Source organism: Onychostoma macrolepis, chromosome 07 (assembly GCF_012432095.1).
Source record: "Onychostoma macrolepis isolate SWU-2019 chromosome 07, ASM1243209v1, whole genome shotgun sequence".
Lineage (NCBI taxonomy): Eukaryota > Metazoa > Chordata > Actinopteri > Cypriniformes > Cyprinidae > Onychostoma > Onychostoma macrolepis.
The window spans coordinates 27,141,908-27,166,400 of NC_081161.1; the positions used below are offsets into that span (position 1 = coordinate 27,141,908).

The following is a 24,493-nucleotide window of genomic DNA, read 5'->3' on the forward strand; positions in this document are numbered from 1 at the left end:
CGCAAATGGCCACCTAAATAAACTGCGAAAAGATTGTTTTCTAAAACATCGTGGAGGGAATGGTCCTGAGAGCGCTGCATGAGCTCGCAGTGCATCTGCAGGACAGTTAAAAGCGTTCAAATGATTCAAAGCACCAAACGTGAGTAGAATCAGCGCTGGAACGTGTTACTCGACCCGGTGACTTTTTATGAATGGTGGTGAGAATTTGAGATTGCTAGTGCTGTAATAAAATTTGCAACGGTTGTGATGTAATTATATAATAGGCTGTAGTCTGACGCGCTACATGTCTGCTGTTACGGTACTGTTTTTAGTTTCAGCTTCTTTAATTTGCATTTGGGAACGCAACATTCGTCATTAGAAACGTTTATAAATCTGTTGTTGTTTACAAAGAGAAGTTTCAGTGTCACATAATCCTTCAGAAATCATTCTAATATGCTGATTTGCTGCTCAAGAAACATTTCTGATTATTATCAATGTCAGTTTTGCTGCTTAATGTTTTTGTGGAAACAATGATACCACTCAAACATTTGTATAAGATTTAAAAAAGAGATAAATTAATTTTATCATATCATGCATTAAAGTGATAAAAAGTGAGTGAAGACATTTAAAATGATTTCTATTTAATAAATGCATTAACCAATTCAATTAATATATTTGATAAATGCAAATAAATGCTGTTCATTAAACTTTATATTTATCAAAAAATCCTGAAAAATAGTGTATTACCATTTCCACACAAAATATGAAGCAACATTGATAATAATCAGAAATGTTTCTTGAGAGTCAGATAAATTGTAATGATTTCTAAAAGACCATGTGAAGAAAATTCTGCTTTGCATCACAGGAATAACATTACATTTTATAATATTAAAATTGAAACCTTTTTTTTTATTATTATTTGTAATAATATTTCACAATATTGCTGTTTTTTTGTTTTGGTTTTGTTTTTACATTATTTTGATCAAATAAATTCAGCCTTAATGAGCAGAAGATATTTATTTCAAAACCATTAATAATTGTAATGTTTCCAAACTTTTGGCAGGTACTTTAATAATAACAATTCTATATACTTTACTATAATATTATAGTACTTTATTATAATATACTATATTATATTGTTATCATAATTATTAAATGCTGCTGTTTATTATTTTTACAGGACAATAGTATGTATTATTACAATATAAGGTATATCTTTTAATGTGCTAAAATATATATTTTTAATAATAAGTGGGGGGGGGGGGGCGTGGCTTGTGGGAGTGACTTGGGGCGTGGTCAGATTTTCCTTCTTTTTTGTCTCTAGCTGATCACATGCCTGATTTATCCAAATAGGACATGTTTCCTCAATCAACATCCTTGTTGGTCTTGCAACAATATTCTTGTAAACCAGTCAGATTTGAGCGTTAGTTAATGGTTAAAGTTATTACTATGTTTGCTAGGAATGTTGTTCTAAGTCCAACAAAAGATGTTGATCCAGAAACAGACACCTTAATTGCAGCTGAAAATTTGCCACTCAGCTATACTCTGACAAAAAAGGCACAAAAGCTGTCAATGGGGTGGTACCTTTTCAATAGGTACTCTTTTTAGGTATGATTATGTACACTTAGGTAATTAAAATGTAGTTAGACAACATCAAATGTAATTAGACAAATAAATATAATCATAAATAAAATGTTAATTTTTAATATCTTGTAGAGAATCCTTTGCAGGCAATAGCTGCCTTAAGTCTGGAACTCATGGACATCACCAGAGACTGGGTCTCCTCCTTTGTGATGCTTTGCCAGACCTTTACTGCAGCTGACTTCAGTTGTTGTTTGTTTGTGGGTCTTTCTGCCTTTAGTTTTGTCTTCAGCAAGTGAAATGCAAGCTCAGTCAGGTTGAGATCAGGAGATTGACTTGGCCATTGCAGAATATTCCACCTTTTTACCTTCAAAAACTCCTGGGTTGCTTTTGCTGCATTTGGCTGAATCTGAGCAGAGAGTATATCCCTATACACTTCAGAATCCATCTGGCTGCTTCTGTCCTCTGTCATATCATCACTAAACACCAGCCATGCATGCTCATGCCTTCACACTTCTCTACCATGTTTCACAGATGATGTTATATGCTTTAGATCATGAGCTGTTCCAAGCCTTCTCTATTTTAGAGCCAGCCAAGAACCAGATGATTTTTTTATTATATCCTGAGATGGAAAACCATGGAATGTAATAAGTTGTCCTTATTTTTTCACATGACTGTGTGTGTGTGTGTATATATATATATATATATATAGTTGTGAAAATTAATCTGCATTGTTAATCCTTTTGATCTTTTATTTAAAAAAATCACAAAAATCTAACCTTTCATTGGATAATAAGAATTTAAAATGGGGGGAAATATCATTATGAAATAAATGTTTTTCTCTAATACACATTGGCCACAATTAACGGCACCCTTTAATTCAATACTTTTTGAAACCTCCATTTGCCAGTTTAACAGCTCTACATTTTCTCCTATAATGCCTGATGAGGTTACAGAACACCTGACAAGAGATCAGAGACCATTCCTTCATCCAGAATCACTCCAGACCCTTTAGATTCCCAGCTCCATGTCGGTGCTTCTTCTCTTCAGTTCACTCCACTCATTTTCTATAGGGTTCAGGTCAGAGGACTGGAATGGCCAGCAGAAGCTTGGTTTTGTGCCCAGTGACCCATTTTTTTGTTGTTTTTGAGGTTTGTGTTTGCATTATTGTACGGTTGGAAGATCCAAACATGGCCCATTATAAGATTTCTAACAGAGTCAGTCACTTATTGATTTTTTATCTGTTGGTATTTGATAGAATCCATGATGCCATGTGTCTAAACAAGATGTCCAGGACCTCCAGCAGAAATATTAGCCCACAAGATCAAAAATACAGCAGTATATTTCATTGTACACATGGGGTACTTGTTATTCCCGTGTTCACCAAACCCATCTTGAGTGTTTGCTGCTAAAAAGCTCATTTTTTAGTTTCATCTGACCATAGAAGCCAGTCCCATTTGAAGTTCCAGTCGTGTCTGATAACTGAATATGCTGGAGTTTGTTTTTGGATGAGCGAGGAGAATTTTTCTTGAAACCCTCCCAAACAACATGTGGTGATGTAGGTGCTGTTTGACAATTTTTTTTTTGAGACTATTTTCTGCAAATCTCAAGCTGTGGTCCTTGGAGAGTCTTTAGCCACTCAAACTCTCCTTCTTCGTGCATTAGGACAATATAGACACACGTCCTCTTCCAGGCAGTTTCGTAACATTTTATGTTGATTGGAAATTCTTAATTATTGCCCTGATGGTGGAAATGGGAATTTTTACTGCTCTAGCTCTTTTCTTAAAGCCACTTCACTAATTTGTGAAGCTCAATTATCTTTTGCTGCACATCAGAAATATATTCTTTGGTTTTTCTCATTGTGATGGATGATTAAGGGAATTTGGGCTTTGTTTTCCCTCCTATTTATATTTCTGTGAAACAGGAAGCCATGGCTGGATAATTTCATGTTCATAATCACCCTGGAGTGCTCAAAATTGTGAATATGAATGGGAATATACTTCAGAGATATTTTACTCATATGAATTTCTAGGGGTGCAAATAATTGTGTCCAACGTGTATTTGAGAAAAACATTTGTTTCATAATGATATTTCCCCCTATTTTAAATTCATATTATCCAATGAAAGGTTAGATTTTAGTGAATTTTTTAAATAAAAGATCAAAAGGATTAACAATGCAGATTAATTTTCACAGCCCTCTTTGATCATATTTACCAAGGGTGCTGATATTTTTGGCCATGACTGTGTGTGTGTGTGTATATATATATATATATATATATATATAGTATTTTGTTATAACTATCGAGAAAATCTTCTTTCAATGCAATACTCAGGACGCGAGCATGGGCTGGCTTTTGCTGTGTGTCTTTTAAAAGTGGCCTGTCCAGTGCTATGAAGCATGACTCTAGAAGAGATGGATAAGAGGAGAGCAGTCTAATGCGGGAGTGATGTTTCTGTGGTCTTTATGTCTGACCTGTTTCTCATGGCTGTAGTGAATCAGTAAGAATGACATGCTACAGAATCAGTTCTTTGTGTTAGGTAAGTTTCACATAGAGGTTTGATTGTAGTTTTGGCTTCAGTAGCGGTTTGAGAATTGTTGAATTTGGATGGTAAAGTCAGAATTATATTCAACAACCTCATTGCTTAATAAAACAAGGCTTTTTGGATCTCTCTTCATGTGCTGTGTGAAAGCAAAACAGAAAGTTAAAGCTGAAAGTTTTAGTGGTAGATAAGCATAAATTTGAGTGATTTTGTGTTTAGTTTAGCTCAGGCAGTGTTAACAGCCGCAGGCTGAATCCCCGCTGGGCCCTGCTCACCCAAGGCTCTTTCCCTATTGGCTGCCTCTAGGAGATTAAAGAGAATAAATGCCACCTGATTGGCTGTTTAAAATTTCATAAGGCTTGCAAAATGTACAGCAATGGTTTGGTTTTTATTATGCATATTGTAGAAAAGTTTAACCTGTTAAAAGGGAAGGTGTTTTGATGTTGAGTTAATTTGCATATAGTATAGACTTGCACAGAAAAGTGTCAGTTGCATGTTCCCATCAAATGTCAGTGATAGGTCTCGTTTTATTTCCGTTATAGTTTGCTTTGTTCTGCAGAGGGTAAGTGACTAACAAGCAGCTACAAGAGATGCAATTCAAGCAAACAATATGAACAATTCCACTAATTCAATTTTACAAAAAATATATATATAATATCATTTATTTTATTTTTTTTATTTTATTTTTTTCCCTTTTGAGCACCAATTCAACATATTAGAATGATTTCTGGATGATGTGACACTGAAGACAGGAGTAATAATTCAGCTTTGCCACCACAGGAATAAATTATATTTTAAAATATATTAAAATTGAAAAAAATATTATTTTAAGTTGTAATAATATTTCAGGATATTAATGTTTTACTGTATTTTTAATCAAATATAAACAGCCTTGGTGAGCATATGAGACCTAATAGAAAATTAACGACCTCTAAACCTAAACCTAATTTGAGAGTAAGTTACGGAATGTCAACTTAAGCATGATTGTCATTATGACCAAATCACAGCCATGCTGATGTTCAGACAGCTCTATTTCTCATATGATATTGCTTAATCATGGGGCAAAAAAAAACAAAAAAACAACAACTTTAGTTTGCATCAAAATATTCCTGTCTTTTCATAAGCCTCTGTTGAACCTCCCAGGGTGCTGCTCAGTATTTTATTCAGCTTGTCAGAAGCGGTAACATCTATTGTGGGATGATTATTACAGAGTTTGTTTGAAAGCCACCGATCAACAGAGCAATTAAAAACAATGAATAAGGCATCCAGCTTTAGCTACAGCTTAGACAATGCAATCCTCTCCTGGTGGACACGTTTGTTTGAAGAGAAGTGGGGAGAAATGTCACTCTCTCTTTTTCTCTTTCTCTCTCTTTCTCTCCATTTCTTTTTCAGTATGTATCTCTCCCCATCTGGTATATTGTAAATTCTATTTACTCCTCTATCAGCACAATATGAGGTTGTTTATGTTTGTTAGGTTTGGCATAGTTATGTGATGCTGTTTCTCATTGATATGGAGATAATTTAATAGTGCCAGCTACATGTGTTTAGCACACCAAACTAAACCAAGTGCCAAAGGCAGAGATCCAGAATTCAACTGTAATTCAGAGAGAAGAAATAGACAGTTATAGAGAGAAAGTGAGAGCATAATACCAATGTCCAGAAGTATGTTGGGTGTTAAAGGAGCAATATAGGTAAAATGCCACTTAAAGGGATAGTTCACCCCAAAATGCCATTCTGCCATCATTTACTCACCCTAGTGTTGTTCCAAACCTGTATGACTTTCTTCTGTAGAACGCAAAAGATATTTTGAAGAGTGTTGGTGACTATTGATTTCCAGGTATTTTTAGGCCACCGAATAATTCTACCTGGTCTCATGGCATTTACGTACCTGGGTGCACTTTTTAGCGTGACATGAAATACGTACCAATAAGTACATATCACTGCAGTTTCCAAAATAAATGAACATTTTCACACAAATTTACAGAGTTGCGATTAATAAAGCGTAATTTTCGCACGATTACTTGAAGAATATCATGCTATGACTTCAAAACAATATTAATATGCTGGGAGATTTAAAAACTGATGCTTTTGAACGTTAGCATCGCACTGATCCAGCTTCATATCTATGGGTTTTCATAGATGACAAGTTTACGGAGACGAACTTAGGGGACGAGAAGCACCGGTTCGAATCCTGTGTAACTACGGTTCGACAAAGCAGTTAAAAGGAAATTCAAAAGGCACAGTTGCATCATCTAATACGTTTTTATATCAGTTTTGTATTTGTTAACACTATCGGGTAGGTTTAGGGCTGGATTTGGTGTAGGGCATATTTCCAACACGATAGAGCATTAACCTTTAGCGACAGTCCCCGGATATTTGAATTTGGAACCGCCGCAATACGTATCTGAAGCAACGTAATAAAAAAACAGCAATACGTACCTATATCAACGTAATAAAAACGTGCCAGGGTTCACATATTGAACCTGTGTTTTAGCGCCACTCAGTGGACATTTCTATTTGAAACTGCGGCGAAACGTGCAGCAAGGTACTTAAACGGTGTCGCACAAAAAGTGCGCAGAGGTACGTATTTTTATGAGACCAGGTTGGAATAATTATAACTCGACACTCAGTGGATGTATTTCACTGTGAAGAATTGCGATCAAATAACACGCAAGAGCGAATTACTAGACATGTGACAATGTCATGTACTTTGTGTCAGGATTGCACACATGCCACCTTATGAATAACTAAAGAGCTAGAAAGGGGCAGACTGATGTGTGTGTGAGGTGGTGTTGGTGCCAGGTTCATGCTAGGCTCTGCTGAAGGCGATATGCCTTTGCAAGATCCTGTGTAGGATAAGCAGAGGAAGCTGGCAGCATTAACATACCAATGCCGGAGGACTCGAGCGGAAACGCCTCTTCAGTGCCTGTCTTCTCTTCCCTTCTTATTTCACTTCCGTATGTTTCATTTTAGTCCTTTATTCCATATGTGTGCTTTCTCCTTTCTTCCATGTTCTCTTCCTCCTCCATGTTTGTGAACATCACACTTTTGTTTTTGTGCCACACTTTCCCTCTGCAGTATTATGTTCCAAATCCAGGTTGTTACTCTAAGGGTTTCGCCATTTTCTGTAGGTAGTTAGGAATATGTGGGTAGGAAGTTCATGGCAAAATTGGAGAGTGATAGCTTGTTGAGTCTGTTCTCCAGTGTGTGTAGGCTGAAAATTACACTCATAAAAGCAGTTTTAAATTCCATAACAATCAAAACATGGTGCATTAATTACCCCGAGACACTGATTAACTGTTGTAGCTTTGGTGGGACGTTCCTGCTAACTAGTTTCTCAGTTTACAGCATCTAAATTTGAATACATTTGCAATAACTTACCAGAGCCAGTTTGGGCCTAACAGCCAATAAGTGTATGAAGTCCGAGTTTCCTCAATGTTTAGTGAAACACCATATATAATTAAAACACTTTTTATAGAAAACTGTTATGAGTATGACTTCATATATTATTTAATTTATTTATTTATTTTTTATGTCAAACCTTTTAAATTGGCACCAAACTGAATGCACCTTTAAATACAACAAATGACTTTAGACATCACAACATTACACGCACAATATGAAAAATGGTTATTCGTATTATTGTTAGCTAAAGGTTATTGTATGGTTATGAAATGTTTAATGTTTTTGGAGATTAACTTGTGAGTGTTTAATGATGGCAAAGGAAATCTTACTGTAAAAAATCGAGGAATTGAGCATGTGTTATATATAAAATATGAAGTATCGGCCACTTTAATTTAAACATCGATCAATATGATATCTTAAAAATCTGTAATATTGACCCATAGCTGATATTTTACCGATATATCATGCATCCTAATGACTCACTATTGTTGCTATGTGGGACATTCCTGCTAACTTGTTTGTCGGTTTACAGCCTCCAAACTGTATTACATTTGCAATAACTTACCAGAGCCAGTTTGGGCTTCACCCCAGAGGCATTTCATTTTCAAAGAGCATCAGAGAACTGAGTTGAACTTGCCTTTTACTGCCTGTTCGACATGAGAGCGACTCAGAGGATGCTGCTGTTCCAATCGGAGAGAGTGTGTGCGATTCCCTTGTGTTGACTCCTTGTTCCTGTTTTGGTTTGTAAGAGCATCTGTTGTTCATGTCGCTACTCTAGTCTGAGATTTGAGCATAACCCTGGCCTGTCTTTCTCTCTCGTTCTCTCTGATTAAAGGTAGGATGGTAGTGGTGGCCCGTGTGCTTTTTAGAGCATTAAATCCAGCCTCTGCAGATTTGCACGCCTGTCGCTCAGCCCTGTCAGGTGAATGCCAGAGAGACCGAGAGAGGTACCAGGGTCCACGGAGCTACATGGATAAACCATTTGTATCTGTTCAGTACTGTGAACAGCGATCAGACAATGTACTCCCACGTCTCATGGGGTGCGGTTAGCTGTGTGTGCTGTATTTGAGGCGTGAGTGATGTGTGGGGTGGACAGGCAGTACCCACAGGAGAGGACCATGGGGCAGGGTGCCACGGGGAGCCACCCACATCATGTGTCCTTCCCTGTAGCTGCCCTCCAGCGTTCTCTATAAAACTCCTCTGCTTCAGGTTAGTTACAGGATGAAGTAGCGTCATCAAGTGACTGAGTCTGTTTTAGCATGGCCGTATTTGTGTGATTTGTCTTTAGAAGTGGTCCATATTAGGTTTTTCTGATAAGAAAGAGTCATTTGAGAGACAGCTTGTTCGTGTTTTTTGCAGCATCCGATTGGTTATTGATGTCTAGTCTCTTTTTCTCTTTAATGTCAATATTCATTAGGAATGCGGCAGTATTGATAGTTTAGATTTTAATTTAGTATTTATTTATTTTTTGGCCAGTATTAAAGTCGGCATGAAATGCAAATTGCTACCATCTTTTCTTCCCTGTTGTAATGTATGTCCAAGTGAAACCACCTCTCAAATGAGAATTTCAGGAAAAAAAAAAAAGAATTCTGTTTTGATTTCATGTTGATTTTAAAATTATGTATCATTTATTTATATATATATATATATATATATATATATAAATAAATAAATAAAATTGTTCTTAAATGCTGCAGTTGGATATAGGTACCAAGACATTATAATATACTGTCTGAAAATGGATACTAATTTTGAGATTTGCTAAAAGTTACATTTAACAGTTGTATTAAATTTAAAAAGTGTTTAGTGATGGCACGGGTAATATAAATGTAAAATGGGGAAATGTGCAATATTGGACAATTCACATCCAATATCGACTGATATGATCAAATAAATATCTGTAATATTATAACTGATGACTTACCAATACATCATGCACCTCTAATATCCGTTCCACCCACACATAGTCAGGTACATCCAGAACTGTTATCCACCACGAGGGGACACTCTTTACACTGCGCTAATCCCTATAGCTCTTTCTAAACCAAAATGTATCTCTTACTCTATTATGAGAGAATGTACATATACCACACATCCTCTAACAGCAATTCATACCTCACAACATGAGAAACTAATTGTCATAAATCACACCTTACCTTGCCAGTGGGTTCAGCATCCTGTTGAACAGGACGCAAGTGCTAAAGTAGGATCTGCTAGATTAGAAGCAAACAAAAGCAGGTGAGCCGCAATGTTAGCACGAGTAATTTGGTCCCTTTGTGAACTTGTGTAGACTAGGGTTTAGCTCTTGTCAAAAAATTGATGTTTGTCGAAAATGATTTGCGTTATACGATTCTCAGCGCTGGTTTAATTTAAGGTCATTATATTGGGTTGGGTGTGGGTTTGTAGAGTTAAATCTGCTCATAGACTATAATTCAGCCATCTGTTTTAACATACATGAAGTAATAAATTAAATCTTTCAAAATGGGTGGGCCAAATCCACTTTGAACCCTGGTCCAGGACAGTTGTATGTAAATGCGCTCAAGGCATCGTCAGCGAGGTCACAGGTGGCGGCAGTAATTCTGTCAAATTCTCGATTCACCACCTCAAAACCACTTCAGTGGAGAGAAATTTGGCTCGCAGCTCGCACTCTTATTAAACAACAAAAGGGGGAGGGAGCGTGGTGTTGTAACCTGTTCGTTTTTAATTAAGTGAACCATCCTCATCAAAAGCTCACCTGGTATTTTGGGTTTGTTCGATAATGATGCTTTGAATAAGTGTCAGAGCAACAAATAATACCGTGGGAGAGGACGCAAAATCTTCACATGCCTTGCTCTGAAATAGCAAACCGGTGGAGGATTGAATGAATCGGAAACTTGTTCTTGACAGACAGCATATTGTATTCCGTGTGTTTGTTTTTCAGTGAAACTGTGTTTTATAGTGTGTATAATGGCAGTCAGCCAAAGCTTGGCTAAAGAGCTCAATTAAAGGTAAGACGCTAAGCACACGAACATCGCTCATGACGTAAAACGGCTAACTCTGCAGATATGACTCACTCTTTTCACCAGATGCCACAACAAACAGATGTTATGAACATATCGGTTATAGCAAGGGAAACGATTTGGTATTAAGATTTGGATAAAGATTTTCATTGGTTAAGGTGAGTGAACTGATGTGGTTAACATGGTACAGTAAGTTTGCCCTTTGACCTTTATGAAAGCACTGATTGATGCTAACAGCAGAGGAACTGTTACTTTAGATGACGTTTATCAGCTATGGGAAGCAAAAAATCTCTGGGAATTTTCCTTGAAATAGCTGTATAAAAGGCTAGATGCACACACAATACACACACATACTGTGTTCTTATTCACCATGGGCAAAAATACTCTCTCCCCATCAAATATTCATCTGGGCAAGCTGCTGAATGATTTTCTGTCTGTTCTAGCCATGTGGCTGAAGGTGGACGGAGCGAGTCAGGAGTCATTAGGCTGCAGGGTCCTCAGATTTACAGGAAGGAGGGGGAATGGATGGTGACATGTTGATGTTGTACTCAGTGTATGTTGGGAGTCCCTCGAGAGGCTAACCCCCTCTCTTTTATGCTCCTCTCTGGCCAGTTTTTGCCACTTTACTCCATTTTCACATTCACAGGCAGCCTTTAGACTCCAGAGTGACACAGATGATAACTTTCTGTACTTTGTGTCGGCCGTTTCGTTCCAGGAGTGCAGAGGCTAAACAGTTGTGAAGAGTGTAATCTCTCAGATTGACTGGGCTGTCTGGCTCATGCTTGTTTGCTCTCAGACACTGGCCTCGGTCCAGCTGAGGGTCTGCGAGTCTGACAACTGAGCCCCTTTAGCGATCCATCCTGCTGTTTCCAGATCAGCAGTTAACCCCTTAAGCCGGTCATCTCGCCGTCCCCCGTAGCTGAGCTCTGTGGGTGAACGCAGCCATCCAACGAGGTTCAGAAAGATTACAGTGTGGTTTATGCAGCTTTAATGAGAATCGCATGAAGCAGAGGAAACAATTACTGCTGCTAAACACAGTGATGCTGAATTATACTTGCAAAAACTTAAAGGTCACATCACAAGGATTCAAATTTAGCTTGATCTTTTGAGATAAAAGAGTTGAGTATACTATGAAAACAATTTTCATGACTTCAACTTTGTCCTGAGTCCAAAAAGAATTAAGAAACCGCCACTGGAACAAAAAACTAAATTTGGGAGCCCCATGTGGTTTCTTTGAATTAGAAAAAAAGCAAATTATTGCCCTGACTTGACGTCCCCCCCCCCCCCCCCATATGATAAAAGGAACGTTGTATACCATTTAAATCTATGATTGTGCTGTCACTTAAATTACTATAATTATTATGTCCGTAATAATTGTGCAGAACAGGTTTGCTAATAATGTGCTAGCAGGTATTTTATGTAGTTTTTAAATGCAAAAAAAATGCTGTTGAAAATGCTGAGTTAAGGTGCGGTCACGTTTACTGCTCTTCTGCAAATTTTTGAATCGAAATCCAGTCATTTTTAAAGGAATCCACTCATTCAGGAATTTTGTTTGAAGATGAAAGGGTTATGTGAATTCACCGTGTTGACTGACAGAAAGTTGTTTGGTTTGGTCTGTGCGTCATTCATTATTGCTACACTACTGACGATAGAAAATTGACCTTTTTTGCCTGCAAAAGTTCACCTAAAAGTTTTGCTAAGGCGACCGTAGGTTTAGGGGCTGTTTTTCATTCCACTGTGCTGCTTTTCCATTGTTTTATGTAAACATGCAGTAGACGGACGTGTTTGTGCTCATGTCATAAAACTTTTGCTGCTTCTTGCTCATGGCATGGTATTCTGAAAACATGGCACGTTTCTAGACTTTGCTGCTTCTTGTGCTTTTAAACACATAAATATGTTCTGTGTGAATGGCCCTTTAAGAGTTAATGAAAACACTAAAAATGGAACCAAATGATACCCCACTTCTCTTAATACACCCTCTGACAGAATTTTTGGTTGCATTATTATACTAAGAATCGCTAGTGCATAAGAACATGCTTGCAGTTTAGTAGGCCTAAGTTTGAGCTCTTGATGGTTTTATCGTAATGAGTTGGATGGAGCTGTGTGTTGAAGTTTTAATTGTATATTTTTGTTTTTCACATTTAAGTGGCATATTTAAGGGTTAGAGAGGGTGAGATGGTCATTTAAAAACCAATTATGCTTAACCTTTTGTAAGTGGACCAAAAGATAACAAAACAAAATGTGTTATGACCACTTTAAATCATTTTGAACATGTATTTTCGTTGTATTTGTCCCGATTCGCTATACTGTTGTATTGCATTACAAGAGTTTTACTGGAAACTGAAACAAATCTCATGTTTATCCTGCTATTGTGCTTTATAGAAATTCCTGTTTGAATAGGAGCATTCCCATTGTCCTCTTTAAGAACCTTCTCCAGTTCAATTGCTCATGTGCTCTTTAGTCTCAATGTCTATGTTAGTCCTTAAGGTATGAGGCCACTGCAAAAACACAAAGGCTTCTCTAAACCCTCATTGTAGCTTTTTGTTTGCGCGTTGACGCTAGTAAAGCTCAGATGGTGTAGACAAAAGGGCTTGGTACATTACACAGCAAATTACTTTCCTAATATCAATGGATGGGAAATATCCATTCTATTCACTACAAAGATAACCTGTTTGATTGTGTCAAGCATGTGTTTACCTATCACTTTAACTACGGTGCTTCATTACCATTAGCACACACACACACACACACACACACACACACGCACACACACACACACACACACATACATCCTTTTAAACGAACACGCACATGCATGCACTCAGAAAATTTGTTATTTAATTTGCTCTCTTAATTTTCCTTCCTTTTTCTCTCTCTTTCACACACTCGTTGTGTAAACACATATCCTCCACCCATTACCCATGTCTGTGATTCTGCTACTTGCTTGTTGCAGTGCCCCAGGGCCTGCTCGGCCTGACCGTCCCCTTAAACAAATTGTTGGCAGTTCACAGGCTTTTAAATGCCACACCGTTTTAATTACACTATTTACTTAATAGGCTGCAAAAACACTTTTCACACAGCAGGAGGAGCAGGTGATTCAGGACTTCAAACACCTGGGTTATGTTCTCTCGCAACTCTTTATTTTGATCGTCTGATTTTTTTTAGTTTCACTCTGATTATATGTATATGATTCACTGCATGCATGCTGCTCATATTTAAACAAATTCCTTTTCTACTATCTGTCTACTTTGTAACTTTGTCAGTTCGCACCCAGTACTCTTAAATTACCCCAGCAGCCCATTTACAGGTAGCATGTCCTATTTCACACATTCTTATTAGCAGCTGTCATTTGTGAAAACATGACAGTTAGCACCTGCGGCTCTCTGTGTAACTATTTCTTAGTAACTGAGACCAACCTGTCCTGTCCTCTCATCTGAGTTTACGGAAGCGAAATATTAGTGGTACGTGTCCAGGATATGTTGGCAAACAGTGGCATTTGTGTTACAACACGGGTCTGTTTGTTCCTAATGAGATGACATGAATTCATTCATGCTGTTTGAATAGAATAATGATACAGGGCTAGTGTCACCACCCAAAATTAGTGTTTTTTACTGTAACTACTGCCACTGTAATCATCTAATCACTTTCACGTCATCAATTGTTATTGTATTTGCCCGTTTATTTTGGTGTGTGTGTGTGTATGCACTAGTCTGTGTTGTTTAAACTCATTATGAGGATGCTTTTCACCATTGTTCTTCTGCTTAGTTATTTTACGTGCACTCATTTCATTAATACAAGGTTTCTCAATGCATTGGGTATCATGAACTAACAAACACATTAATTCATGAATAAATCCTAGTGCATTGTTAATTCATTTTCATTCATAATACACTGCCTTTTAAAAGTTTTTTTTTTTTAAGTTTCTCATGCTTACCAAGGCTACGTAAAAACAAAGTAAAATTGTAACACTGTGAAATACACTGTTTTAATATATTTTAAAATGTAATTCATTCCTGTGACCGCAAAACTGAATTTTCAGCAGTCATTACTCTTCAGCAGTCTTCAGTGTCACATGATCCTTCAGAAATCATTCTAATATGCAAAAAAGATTCACATGCCACTCATCCACCCACACACATACTTAGACATGTTTACTAAGATTTTTTATTAATTTATTTAATTACTTCCAGAGTTGATATAATTTTGAATTTAGTTATCTTTTTATCTAACTTTATCTTTACTGTCACTTTTGATCAGTTTAATTTGTCCTTGCTGAATATATGTTAATTTCTTTAAAAAATAAAATAAAATAAAAAGACCACAAAGTTTTGAACGGTAGTGTATATTAATGTTAATTTATACAACTTGAAATGTAAAAAATATATATTAGTATATGTTGAAATATTATCTTAAGATCAATTAGTACTGTTCAGTTTGTGGCAATTTTGTATATTATGATGTATTTGCCTGTGTAATTGCTACGCTTTCTGAATCATTATCTTTCTTTCTCTGCCATATCTGCAATTTGCAGACTTTTTTGATAATGTGGGGTTTATGTATCGTGTGGTCATGTGACTGCGGTCATGTGTGGGTCAATGATGTTGCAGTATATCTGTCAGGACAGGCACATTTGTCACATTTCTTTCCACTCTGAGATGCCCACAGGGCTTAAGCTTGTGTATGTCGTGTTGAGCGTACAGGACACGTATGCAGACAGGTGTATGTTCCTTTACGTATCCATGAGACGGATCGTTTTACTGGTGCGTTTGTCACTTTTCATGTGGCAGACATTTAACATGTTAAACGCAGTGTTAGTGTTCCCAACCTCGCTGCTATCCACTTCCTGATCACTCCGAGATTTATTGGCCCTCAAACACTCCCCTGTGAAAAACTGCAAACATTCAGAACCTCATAACCTCCTCTCCCTCAGGCACTTTTCTCTCTCTCTCACACACACACACACGCATATATAGCCTTTTCCTTCTTCCAATCTCTCCATATTTCATTCAGACATGTAAATAAACACCATCAGAGTGAAAAACCCCTAGTGTCTTTTTAAACGCACTAATTAGTTTTGGCCCAGAATATCGCAGTGTTGTATATGGCAGGCTGTCACCTCAGTAGGTGACAAAATGGAGTGTTTGGACGTGTCAGGACACAAGTTACAGCAACACTATTTGTTTTTACCTTGGTGACACCCAGAGAGACCACAGTCCAGGTGGGACAGCGCCCAAAAGTACACTGAGACCCATGCATCTTTATTGAAGTGTCATTTAACAGAGCTGACTGACAGACAAACGACTTCAGACTTGACTGTTGCCCTCTTCACACACTCCTCCTTATTACAACCTGTCTCCGTGTGTACCGGCGTGTCATGTGTGCTGGTGTTGACATCTGGCTGCGTTCTTTCACGAGGCCTGAGGGGGGCGATCGGAGGGGCGTGTGGGATAATTTGTTACGGTGTTAACAGGCTAATAGACGTCCACCTGGTTTTGAGAGTTCAGAGACAGCAGTGGCCTCCTCTGCAATCTTCAGCCCCTTTTTTATTACCCCAATTATGAGAACCGTTTAGAGGCAGCCGCTGTGTGTGTGTTTGTGTATGTGTGTTTCATGTCATCTGGTTGGGTTAGGACCCAGACACCCACTCTCACCACATCAAACGAGCTCGTCTCAGTAAAGGTGTGCTGGCGGGGTCTGTCCCCATTTTCTCTTGTGGTGTCTGTGTGTCCTGTAGCAGAGCTTGGGAGAGCTTGTTTCATGTGGTCTGCTGTGAGCTGTTGGCGTGCAGATGCTAAAGACCGGCTGCTTCTGGTGGACTCATTGCCACCCAAATATAGCTTTGCTCATTGTCTCCCAACCCACTTACACACGTGGCAAAAGAAAGAAAAAGAGGGAAACTACTTTGGCCTCATTTTTTTTTTTTTTTTTTGTAGCCATTAATTAGGGGAAATGGTAGATCAGATGCTAGTTTCATTAGGCTTTTTAAAATAATCACATACCACTCACACCAACCCACACACACTTAGACATGTTTACTGCGATTTTAAATTGATTTATTTACTTATTTACTTACTTCCAGAGTTGACATATTTTTATTTTATTTTAGACTAGTTCAAGTTTCTCCCTTTTAATGTATGTTTTATTTTTACTTCAGTTAACAGAGAACTTGCTTTCTTACAAGGAAATGTGATGAAACTGAATTATTGTTCCTAAACCTCGTTGACAAATAATGTCCGTTCACATCTATTCAGTCTTTAATAGCTCAATACATTTAACTTAGTTCAGTGCTTACTACCCAGTTTGAACTTTACCAGTTCACTTAATTAAATTCATCTCCAGTTCAGTTCAGAGACAATAAAAAAACAAAGTTTTATAACCAGGCAAACCCTTTTTATAGTTTTAAATGAGACTGTCTGAAGAAACTGTTGAAGATGTTATCAGTGTGCTTGTTCGTACTCTTATATTGGAGATGTGATTGCTTGCATGGGCCTTAGAGCCAAATCGTGATTTATGATCGACTCACTTGTTTTTGCATGACTCGTTTGATGGCATTCTCTGAACAGGGCCAATCACTGCCAAAAATCGTAAAACTACACACACCCTTAACACCTGTGCACCTGAAATGAGAACGAAAATTTCGACCCCACATGAGTAACAGCATTAAATACCTGTAAATTTCAAACCACAGACCTCGTATAGACACGCTGTCGTACAAATAATGCTTATCGCATGTAGATACAGGATAGCGCACAGGCTAACATCACCCTAATGTCCTAATCAAACAGGCCCATTTGTAGCTGTATGCTTGTAAGTGATCTCCTGGTGGGCTAATGCAATTAGCATTGTCTCCTGTCTGTGTACCCAGCATTTTAGCCCTACATCTATCAGCGTAATGGCGGTGGGCAGAAGCTCTGATGTTGTCTAATAAGGGCATTTTACTCCCTTTAAGAGTTGGGGGCAGGTAATGTACGACCTCGGTGGTGAAGTCCAGCGCTGTGCTATAAACCACAGCGACATGTCAAAGAGAGGGAAAGTCCAACTGAAAAGAGGTTTTAATCATTTCATTTATCAGTTCGTTCTTGCTTTTCACTCCCCCTCTCCTCTAGTTTATCTCAGTTGGAGGAGGATTCAGAGAGCGAGGGAAATCGATGCGGAGAACATTACAGTAAAATGTATTGATCAGACACAGAGAGAGCCTTGCGTGCCGCCCAGAGATGGCCTAGTGATGCAATGCTTAAAGGAATTTATCCACTGCCTTCTGCATTAACCTTTTATTGACTGCTTTGCCTGTCCATAATTAACACTCACTTTAGCTAAAGTGGTTAGTTTCAGCTGGGAGGCCAGGTGTGCGTGTGTGTGTGTGCGTTGCATTGTTCACGGACTGAGTCGAAGTTCAAGTGCAGCGAATGTGTCGGGTGGGAGTATGTGAGCCGCCCCCCAGAAGAACAGAGGTGATAGATCTCCTTCCCTCCACATTAGCTCGCTATTCCAGCAGGCCTGGCTGTAGGGTTATAGGGTTTCAGAGCAAATTGAAATGAGTGATTGTAACGTCGATCTCTCCTGAGCGCGGGTCAGATGGGAGAGGTAGACTGCATCTCGCAGAGGTTAATCTGTATGGATGGTTGGCATACACTTCCAAATATACTTCCAACAGTCCACACACACACTTTGTGTCTTTACTCTTAACCACTGGCATTAGGGAGTCAGATGGTTGCAGGGTTATGTTGTCATTTTCTTTAACCTAAATGATTCAGTTATGCGTCTTCATGATGCAGAGGTGATTCAGTACAAAGGAATAGCTCACCCAAAAATGAAAAATTCCAAAGAATGTTGGTAACTAAACAGTTGACGGTAGCCATTGACTTCAATAGTATTTGGCAGTCAATGTCAAAGGCAGCCGACAACTGTTTGGTTACTAACATTCTTTAGAATTCTTCTTTTGTGCTCAACAAAAGAAACAAACAACGTGAACAATTTGAGATGGAGTTATTTATTTATTTTAGTATTTTTTGTTTTGTTTATTTTAACCACAAGCAATGCTGTATGATATTAATAGGAAAATCCTGTCATCATTTATTCACCATCTTGTCTTTCGAAATGACTTATTTTTTCCATGGAACACAAAAGGAAGTGAATGGTGTCCAGACCTGTCAAGTAAGATATTTTATCAGTAATAGAAGAGTTAATTTTTTTTTTCTCTTTTTAATGCTGCAATGTCATATAACAAAATGTTATGATTTTCTGCTGCTGCATTGTCCTCTTTGGAGTTAATTTGGAGAATAGTTCCTGGTCCTTATTCACTTTCATTGTATGGAAAAGAGATCACTCTTATACGCAGATTTGGTTCTCAAGAAATTTCTTATCACAGTTGAAAACAGTTGATTCTTGAACGGGATTATTTGATTCATAGAAAGTTCATAGAAAGGAACAGCGTTTATTTAAATTATAATTTTTTGTAACATTATGAAATGTCTGTACTTTCGCTTTTGATCAATGTAATGTATGCTTGATGAATTAAAAAAAAAAAAAAACACTGACCCCAAACAGTAGTGTATATTATATTAATTTATACAACTTGAATTCATACAGCTTACATTACTTTATAGCGAAATGTTATCTTAAGGTCAGTTAAGGTCATGCTGTAAAATTATTATTTATCGTTAGCTTGGACATTCTGTTAAATATCTCTGTTTGTGTTGCACCCAGGTTTGGAGCAACATAATAAATGATGCCAAAATGTTCACTTTTGTAGAAACCATCCCTCTAAGTATGTATGTTTATGTGAATCTTTATTGCTGGCATTCATTGGTATGCTTGTGGTCTCTTTCACCACAGTCTATTTACTTCAGTTCCCTCTTCTCTGTCTCTTCCAATAATCCAGTAAATGATGAGAAAGTTTAAACACACACGCGCATGCGTTTAGAACAAGCTCTCATATTATTTATGAACTGATGTGCTACATTAGGGTACTTAGTGCATGTTAACGGATGTTATTGTCAAGCCCTGATGCAGTATGAGGATGATATATTGAAGCGCTATATGCTAATTCCACCCTCGGCGTGTAATGCAGCCTCTCATGTGGCCGGTGCAGTTGGAGAGACAGCACTTAACAGGAGAGCCACTCCACCATTAAGTGGCCCTTACAAAATATATAACCACAAATAGTGTCAGAGAGGGGCTGTCCTCTGACCACTGGACAGCACAGACTCATCCATAACACTGGCCTCCTCCGGGCACCGCTGCAGTCTTTGAGTGGAGGACGATGAGTATTTACTGTAGGCTATGTTTGCTTGAGACAAGTGTTTGTGGGAGAACTTTGTGTGTTTGTGAGGATAGTGGTTGTCCCTCTATCGAAGGTGAAGTGTGCCATCTACTAATGGCACAGAACTGAATTGGAAAAATAACCCTTATTTATATATATATATATATATATATATATATATATATATATATATATATATATATATATATATATATATATTTGTATTTGTATATGTATATATGCATATGTATGTATGTGTGTGTGTGTATATGTATGTATATATATGTGTGTGTGTGTGTGTGTGTGTGTGTTAAAAGTTCCATATGTTGGGCAAAGTTACATTTATTTGATCAAAAATACAGTTTAAAAAGCAGTCATACTGTCAAATATTATTACAATGTAATATTTGAATACATTTTATTTTCTATTTGTATATATTTTAAATTTATTCCTGTGATGCAAAGCTGAATTTTCAGCAGCCATTACTCCAGTCTTCAGTGTCACATGATCCTTCAGAAATCATTCTAATATGCTGATTTGTGCAAGTAACATTTTTGGTCAATAAACATTTCTTATAATTCTCAAAAGTTGTTCTGCTTAAGATTTATTTTTTTATATTATTTAATTTTTTTCCTGGAAGCAGTGATACATTCTTTAATTTCAATTAAATGATTATTTAAATAATTAATAGAAAGTGTAAAAGAACAGCATTTATTTGTAATTTAGGTGACTTTAGGTGACTAATGACTTGTACATACACTATATGGACAAAAGTATTGGGACAGCCCCTTCTTTAGAACAGAAAAAGGCACTTCCAAAACGGTGGCAACAAAGATTGTATTTCCATCTCTGTTGCAACAGTTTTGGAAGTGTCTAAAATGACTGTATCTATATGTACTTTTGGAACATTAAAAATGTCTTTAAAAAAAAATAAAAAATACTGACCCCAAACCTTCTGACTGTAGTACCTTGATATATGTCAAAATTCACATTACCCTAACTATTTATCCCCATTCCCTAAAATAACCACTGATTATATAAACAATACAATTCCCAGTTCACACTCATCTTTTATAGTATTTTTGGTTCATAATGACAGCAACATATCTCTCTCTCTCTCACACACACACACACACACACAACCAGAGATGCTGTACATTCTCACCAACACACCCAGTTTTGTCATATTTATGAGAAACTGTATTGTCATATTCTAGTGAAAACCACACTGTATATTAATTACCTGACAAAATGAAATGCAGTAACATCAAAGTTACAGTGGAATTAAAGCCACAGGCTTCATCTGCCCAGGTGTAGATGATTGAGATATTAATCAGCACTGGCCAGGTGTGTTTAGAAGGTGATTTACACTGCTTACTCTTGTAAGATTGCAGAAGTGCATTCCTGAGGCTTCGTTCAAAGGAAAAGCAAGAGGATGATGCCATACCACGCACACACACACACACACATACACAGAAAAGCTGTGCAGTCCTTCGTTCCTTTATAAACGTGTCATTAGGGCAGGTTATTGTGTGTCGTAAAGAAATCAGGAAATGAGTTTGTGGACCCTAGACAAACACACACTTCTTTGTGTGTTTAGGGCGAAATTAACTATTCACACACTCCCTGGAAAGCACATGCAGTAACCTGGAGGTGTTTTTGTAATGTTAGCAGTCAGTGTTTTTTTTAGATTTTTTTAATGTTTATGAAAGATTTAAAATAACAGTTTTCTATTAACAATAAAGTTGTTGATCTCTTTTGCGTGTCCCGGTAGATGCCAGTCAAGCTTGGCACAGACCTTGCCCTCTGAGGAAGCGCCTGTCGACCGACCCTATTGGAGTAATGAAGATCCTGACATGCCTCTCTCCTTTGACCTCTCTGAAATCATCAACCGCGTTGAGTCGCTTCTCTGGAGGTGAATTATCATTACTGTGTTTTTGTGCATGTCTTATGTTAGGGATTGTTATTAAAATCATTGGAAGTGGCCTTAAGGAATGTTCAGCCATAAATGCTCAAAATGTGACTTTCTTGTGTTTTTTTCTTTCTTCCTAGGATGTGAGATGTTAGTGAAGGAGTGAGATAAATGGAGAAAAAGAATGTTATGAGGTGGATGTTAAGAGATAGAGGCCGGGATGGAGATCACAGGTGACCAAAAACAAAAAATAAAACAAAAACAAAAAAACAATACAACATACACCTGTTTAGTTTCTCCTTTCTGGCCCACATTTGCTTGAAGACCAACATTCACCGTCACACACACCGCATTGAGATCCACTCGGATGAATGGACGGATATAAGGATGGATACAGGGGTGGATACAGGGTGACATCTGGATGGGACATTTTATTTCCTATTTCCATCAGTATCGTTTACTATCACTTTAACAGAGTCCGTAGTGTTACAATGACCATGCATAGACACATATCAGTAGTAGCATATGATACCTATCCATAAATATAGCTATATATATCCATCAATGTATGTATGTTTTAGTTCAGTTCTCCATATATCCTCTGAAGCTTTTTTTTTTGTTATTATTTTGGACAGGCATTATGTAGATGTATACAGTATACACAGCTCACTTCTCTTCTGTGTGTGTGTGTGTGTGTGTGTGTGTGTGTGTGTGTTTGTCTGCGTGCCATTTTTTGAGGGGGAAAGTCGGTAAAAATAAAAATGACATTGTGGGGGTGTATGACATCATTAACGGGTGTCATATGCGTGCCGTTGCCTTTCACCTGGCGTATTGTCTAGGGATTTAGTGTGTTTGAATGTTTGCGTGTGCGTCCATCTGACTGTTTGTAGGGAGAAGGTAAAGTAAAAGTTGTTAGACTGACTTTGTCAGTGACGTTTGTCTATATAGGTGCATGTAGGTACGAGACACGCACTTGTGTATGTAATCGGTTTTATTTTTGTGTGATTGAATATGAATGTGTGTGTGTGTGTGTGTACATAAGATGTTTCTCTCCCAAAACGAGTAGTGTCGATAGGCGGCTTTTGCTGAGCTTTCCAAGAGAACTTACACCCCTTGTGTCGCATAATTCTCGCAGCTCATTGGCTCCTAACCGTTCAATAACGCCTGCCTATGTCTGAAAAGCTGCCAGTTTCGGGAGGAATGCACTCAAGCATCTTTACACGATTGAAGGATGAAGAAAAGCACTCTGATGTCCTCTAAACGAATGAAGGATGAATGAAAAAGGGATGACTGTTGAAGTCCAGCAGCTTTCTTTTTATTTTTATGTTTTTCTATGTCATCAGTGTTAATGTAGAAGATCCATATTATAGTATTCAATGAAGATGCTTAAATGTGTTTTATACTTTTGAAGTTTTAGAGTTGTCATTGGTTGCCAAATATTGTGTTCTTGCTGAGTAAATGCTGTGAGGTTGGTATATAAATATAAATATATATATATATATATATAATCTTTCTTTCATTGTGTTTTTTTTCTTTTTTTTTCCTGTATTCTTTCTCCGGAGTGCCACAAGCCCCTCTGCTTTTCTGAAAGCGTTGTGTGTGCAAAGCACTAGTTATGATAGAAATAAAATACAATGCTGGTTTATCAATCAGTGCATGGGTATTTGTTCTTTTTTTTTTATTGGTAGCAGTTTCTTTACATTTTTATTCAAAGTTATCAGAGAATTATTATTATTACATTATGTAATGCTTAAAGGGTTAGTTCACCCAAAAATGAAAATTAGCCTTTGAAAATTAAACTTTGCTTCCATTGCTCCTGTAAACAAACTCACGAGGCTAGCATATCTCAGAGGCGCGATGCATACGTCCTACGTCATCCACCGGAACGGCTTCCGCGTATGAAAGTTAGCAGAAGTGAGAAAAAAGTATTTATAACATTTTAAATATGGATATTTTTCTTACAAAAGTGCATCAAATGTATTATTCACCCCCGGAGCCATGTGAGGCACGTGCACTTTATTTGACTACTTTTGGACTGTTGAACAAAAACACCCGCCTTCTCTCCCATTCTAAAGCTTGGAAGAGCAAGGAAAAATTTTAACATAACTCCGATTGGATTCGTCTGAAAGAAGAAAGTCATATACACCTCGGATGCTTTGAGGGTGAGTAAAACATGGGCTAATTTTCATTTTTGGGTGAACTAACCCTTTAACAGACGATCATTTGATTGTGCGTTCATATAGATTCAAATGTTTAAGTACTGTTCATTTATTATTTTGTATCAGTATATATAACCTATGTATCTTTTAAGCATTATATAATCTGTTAATGACTAATTCATTTAATTAATATGAGATGATAGAAGTGTTACCTATATATTTATACAGTGGGGTCCAAAAAGTCTGAGACCAGTGAAAATGCCCTTATTTTGCATTCTTTAGATTTAAGTTTTTCCCCCTTCAATCTTTTTCCCCTGGAGTTCAATCTAAAAATTGACAAATTTTTGAATGGTTTGGTATGTGGTTAATTGACTTCCAAACAGAAAACATCTGGCCTTTTGTGTGCATGAGTTCACATGGTCACTGCCATAAATTTGATTTGGTGACCTTGAAATACACAATCTTGGTTTTTTGTTTTTTATTTATTTTTTATTTTTTACTTTTGTTTTAAATTCTATTTTGTATCTCAGATGTGGTTTTAGACTTCTGGATCAAACTTTCAATTCATTGTGTGAGAGAGATGCTGTCTATTTATCTGCTTTGATCTGAAGTGTATTTGTATCAGTCTTTAATATATTTATTTTCCTCTCAAAGC

The 24,493-nt window shown here is 37.3% G+C and overlaps 1 protein-coding gene across 1 annotated transcript in view; it reads left to right on the forward strand.

Moving 5' to 3' along the window:
- The window catches only part of fto (FTO alpha-ketoglutarate dependent dioxygenase), a 147,194-nt gene extending 122,703 nt beyond the window's left edge, over nt 1–24,491 (forward strand). The window contains exons 9-10 of the mRNA XM_058781383.1: nt 21,542–21,682; nt 21,820–24,491. Coding sequence (XP_058637366.1) covers nt 21,542–21,682; nt 21,820–21,826 — 148 coding nt within the window. The 3' untranslated portion in view covers nt 21,827–24,491. The remainder of the gene's footprint in view (nt 1–21,541; nt 21,683–21,819) is intronic.
- Nucleotides 24,492–24,493: the final 2 nt, after the last annotated feature.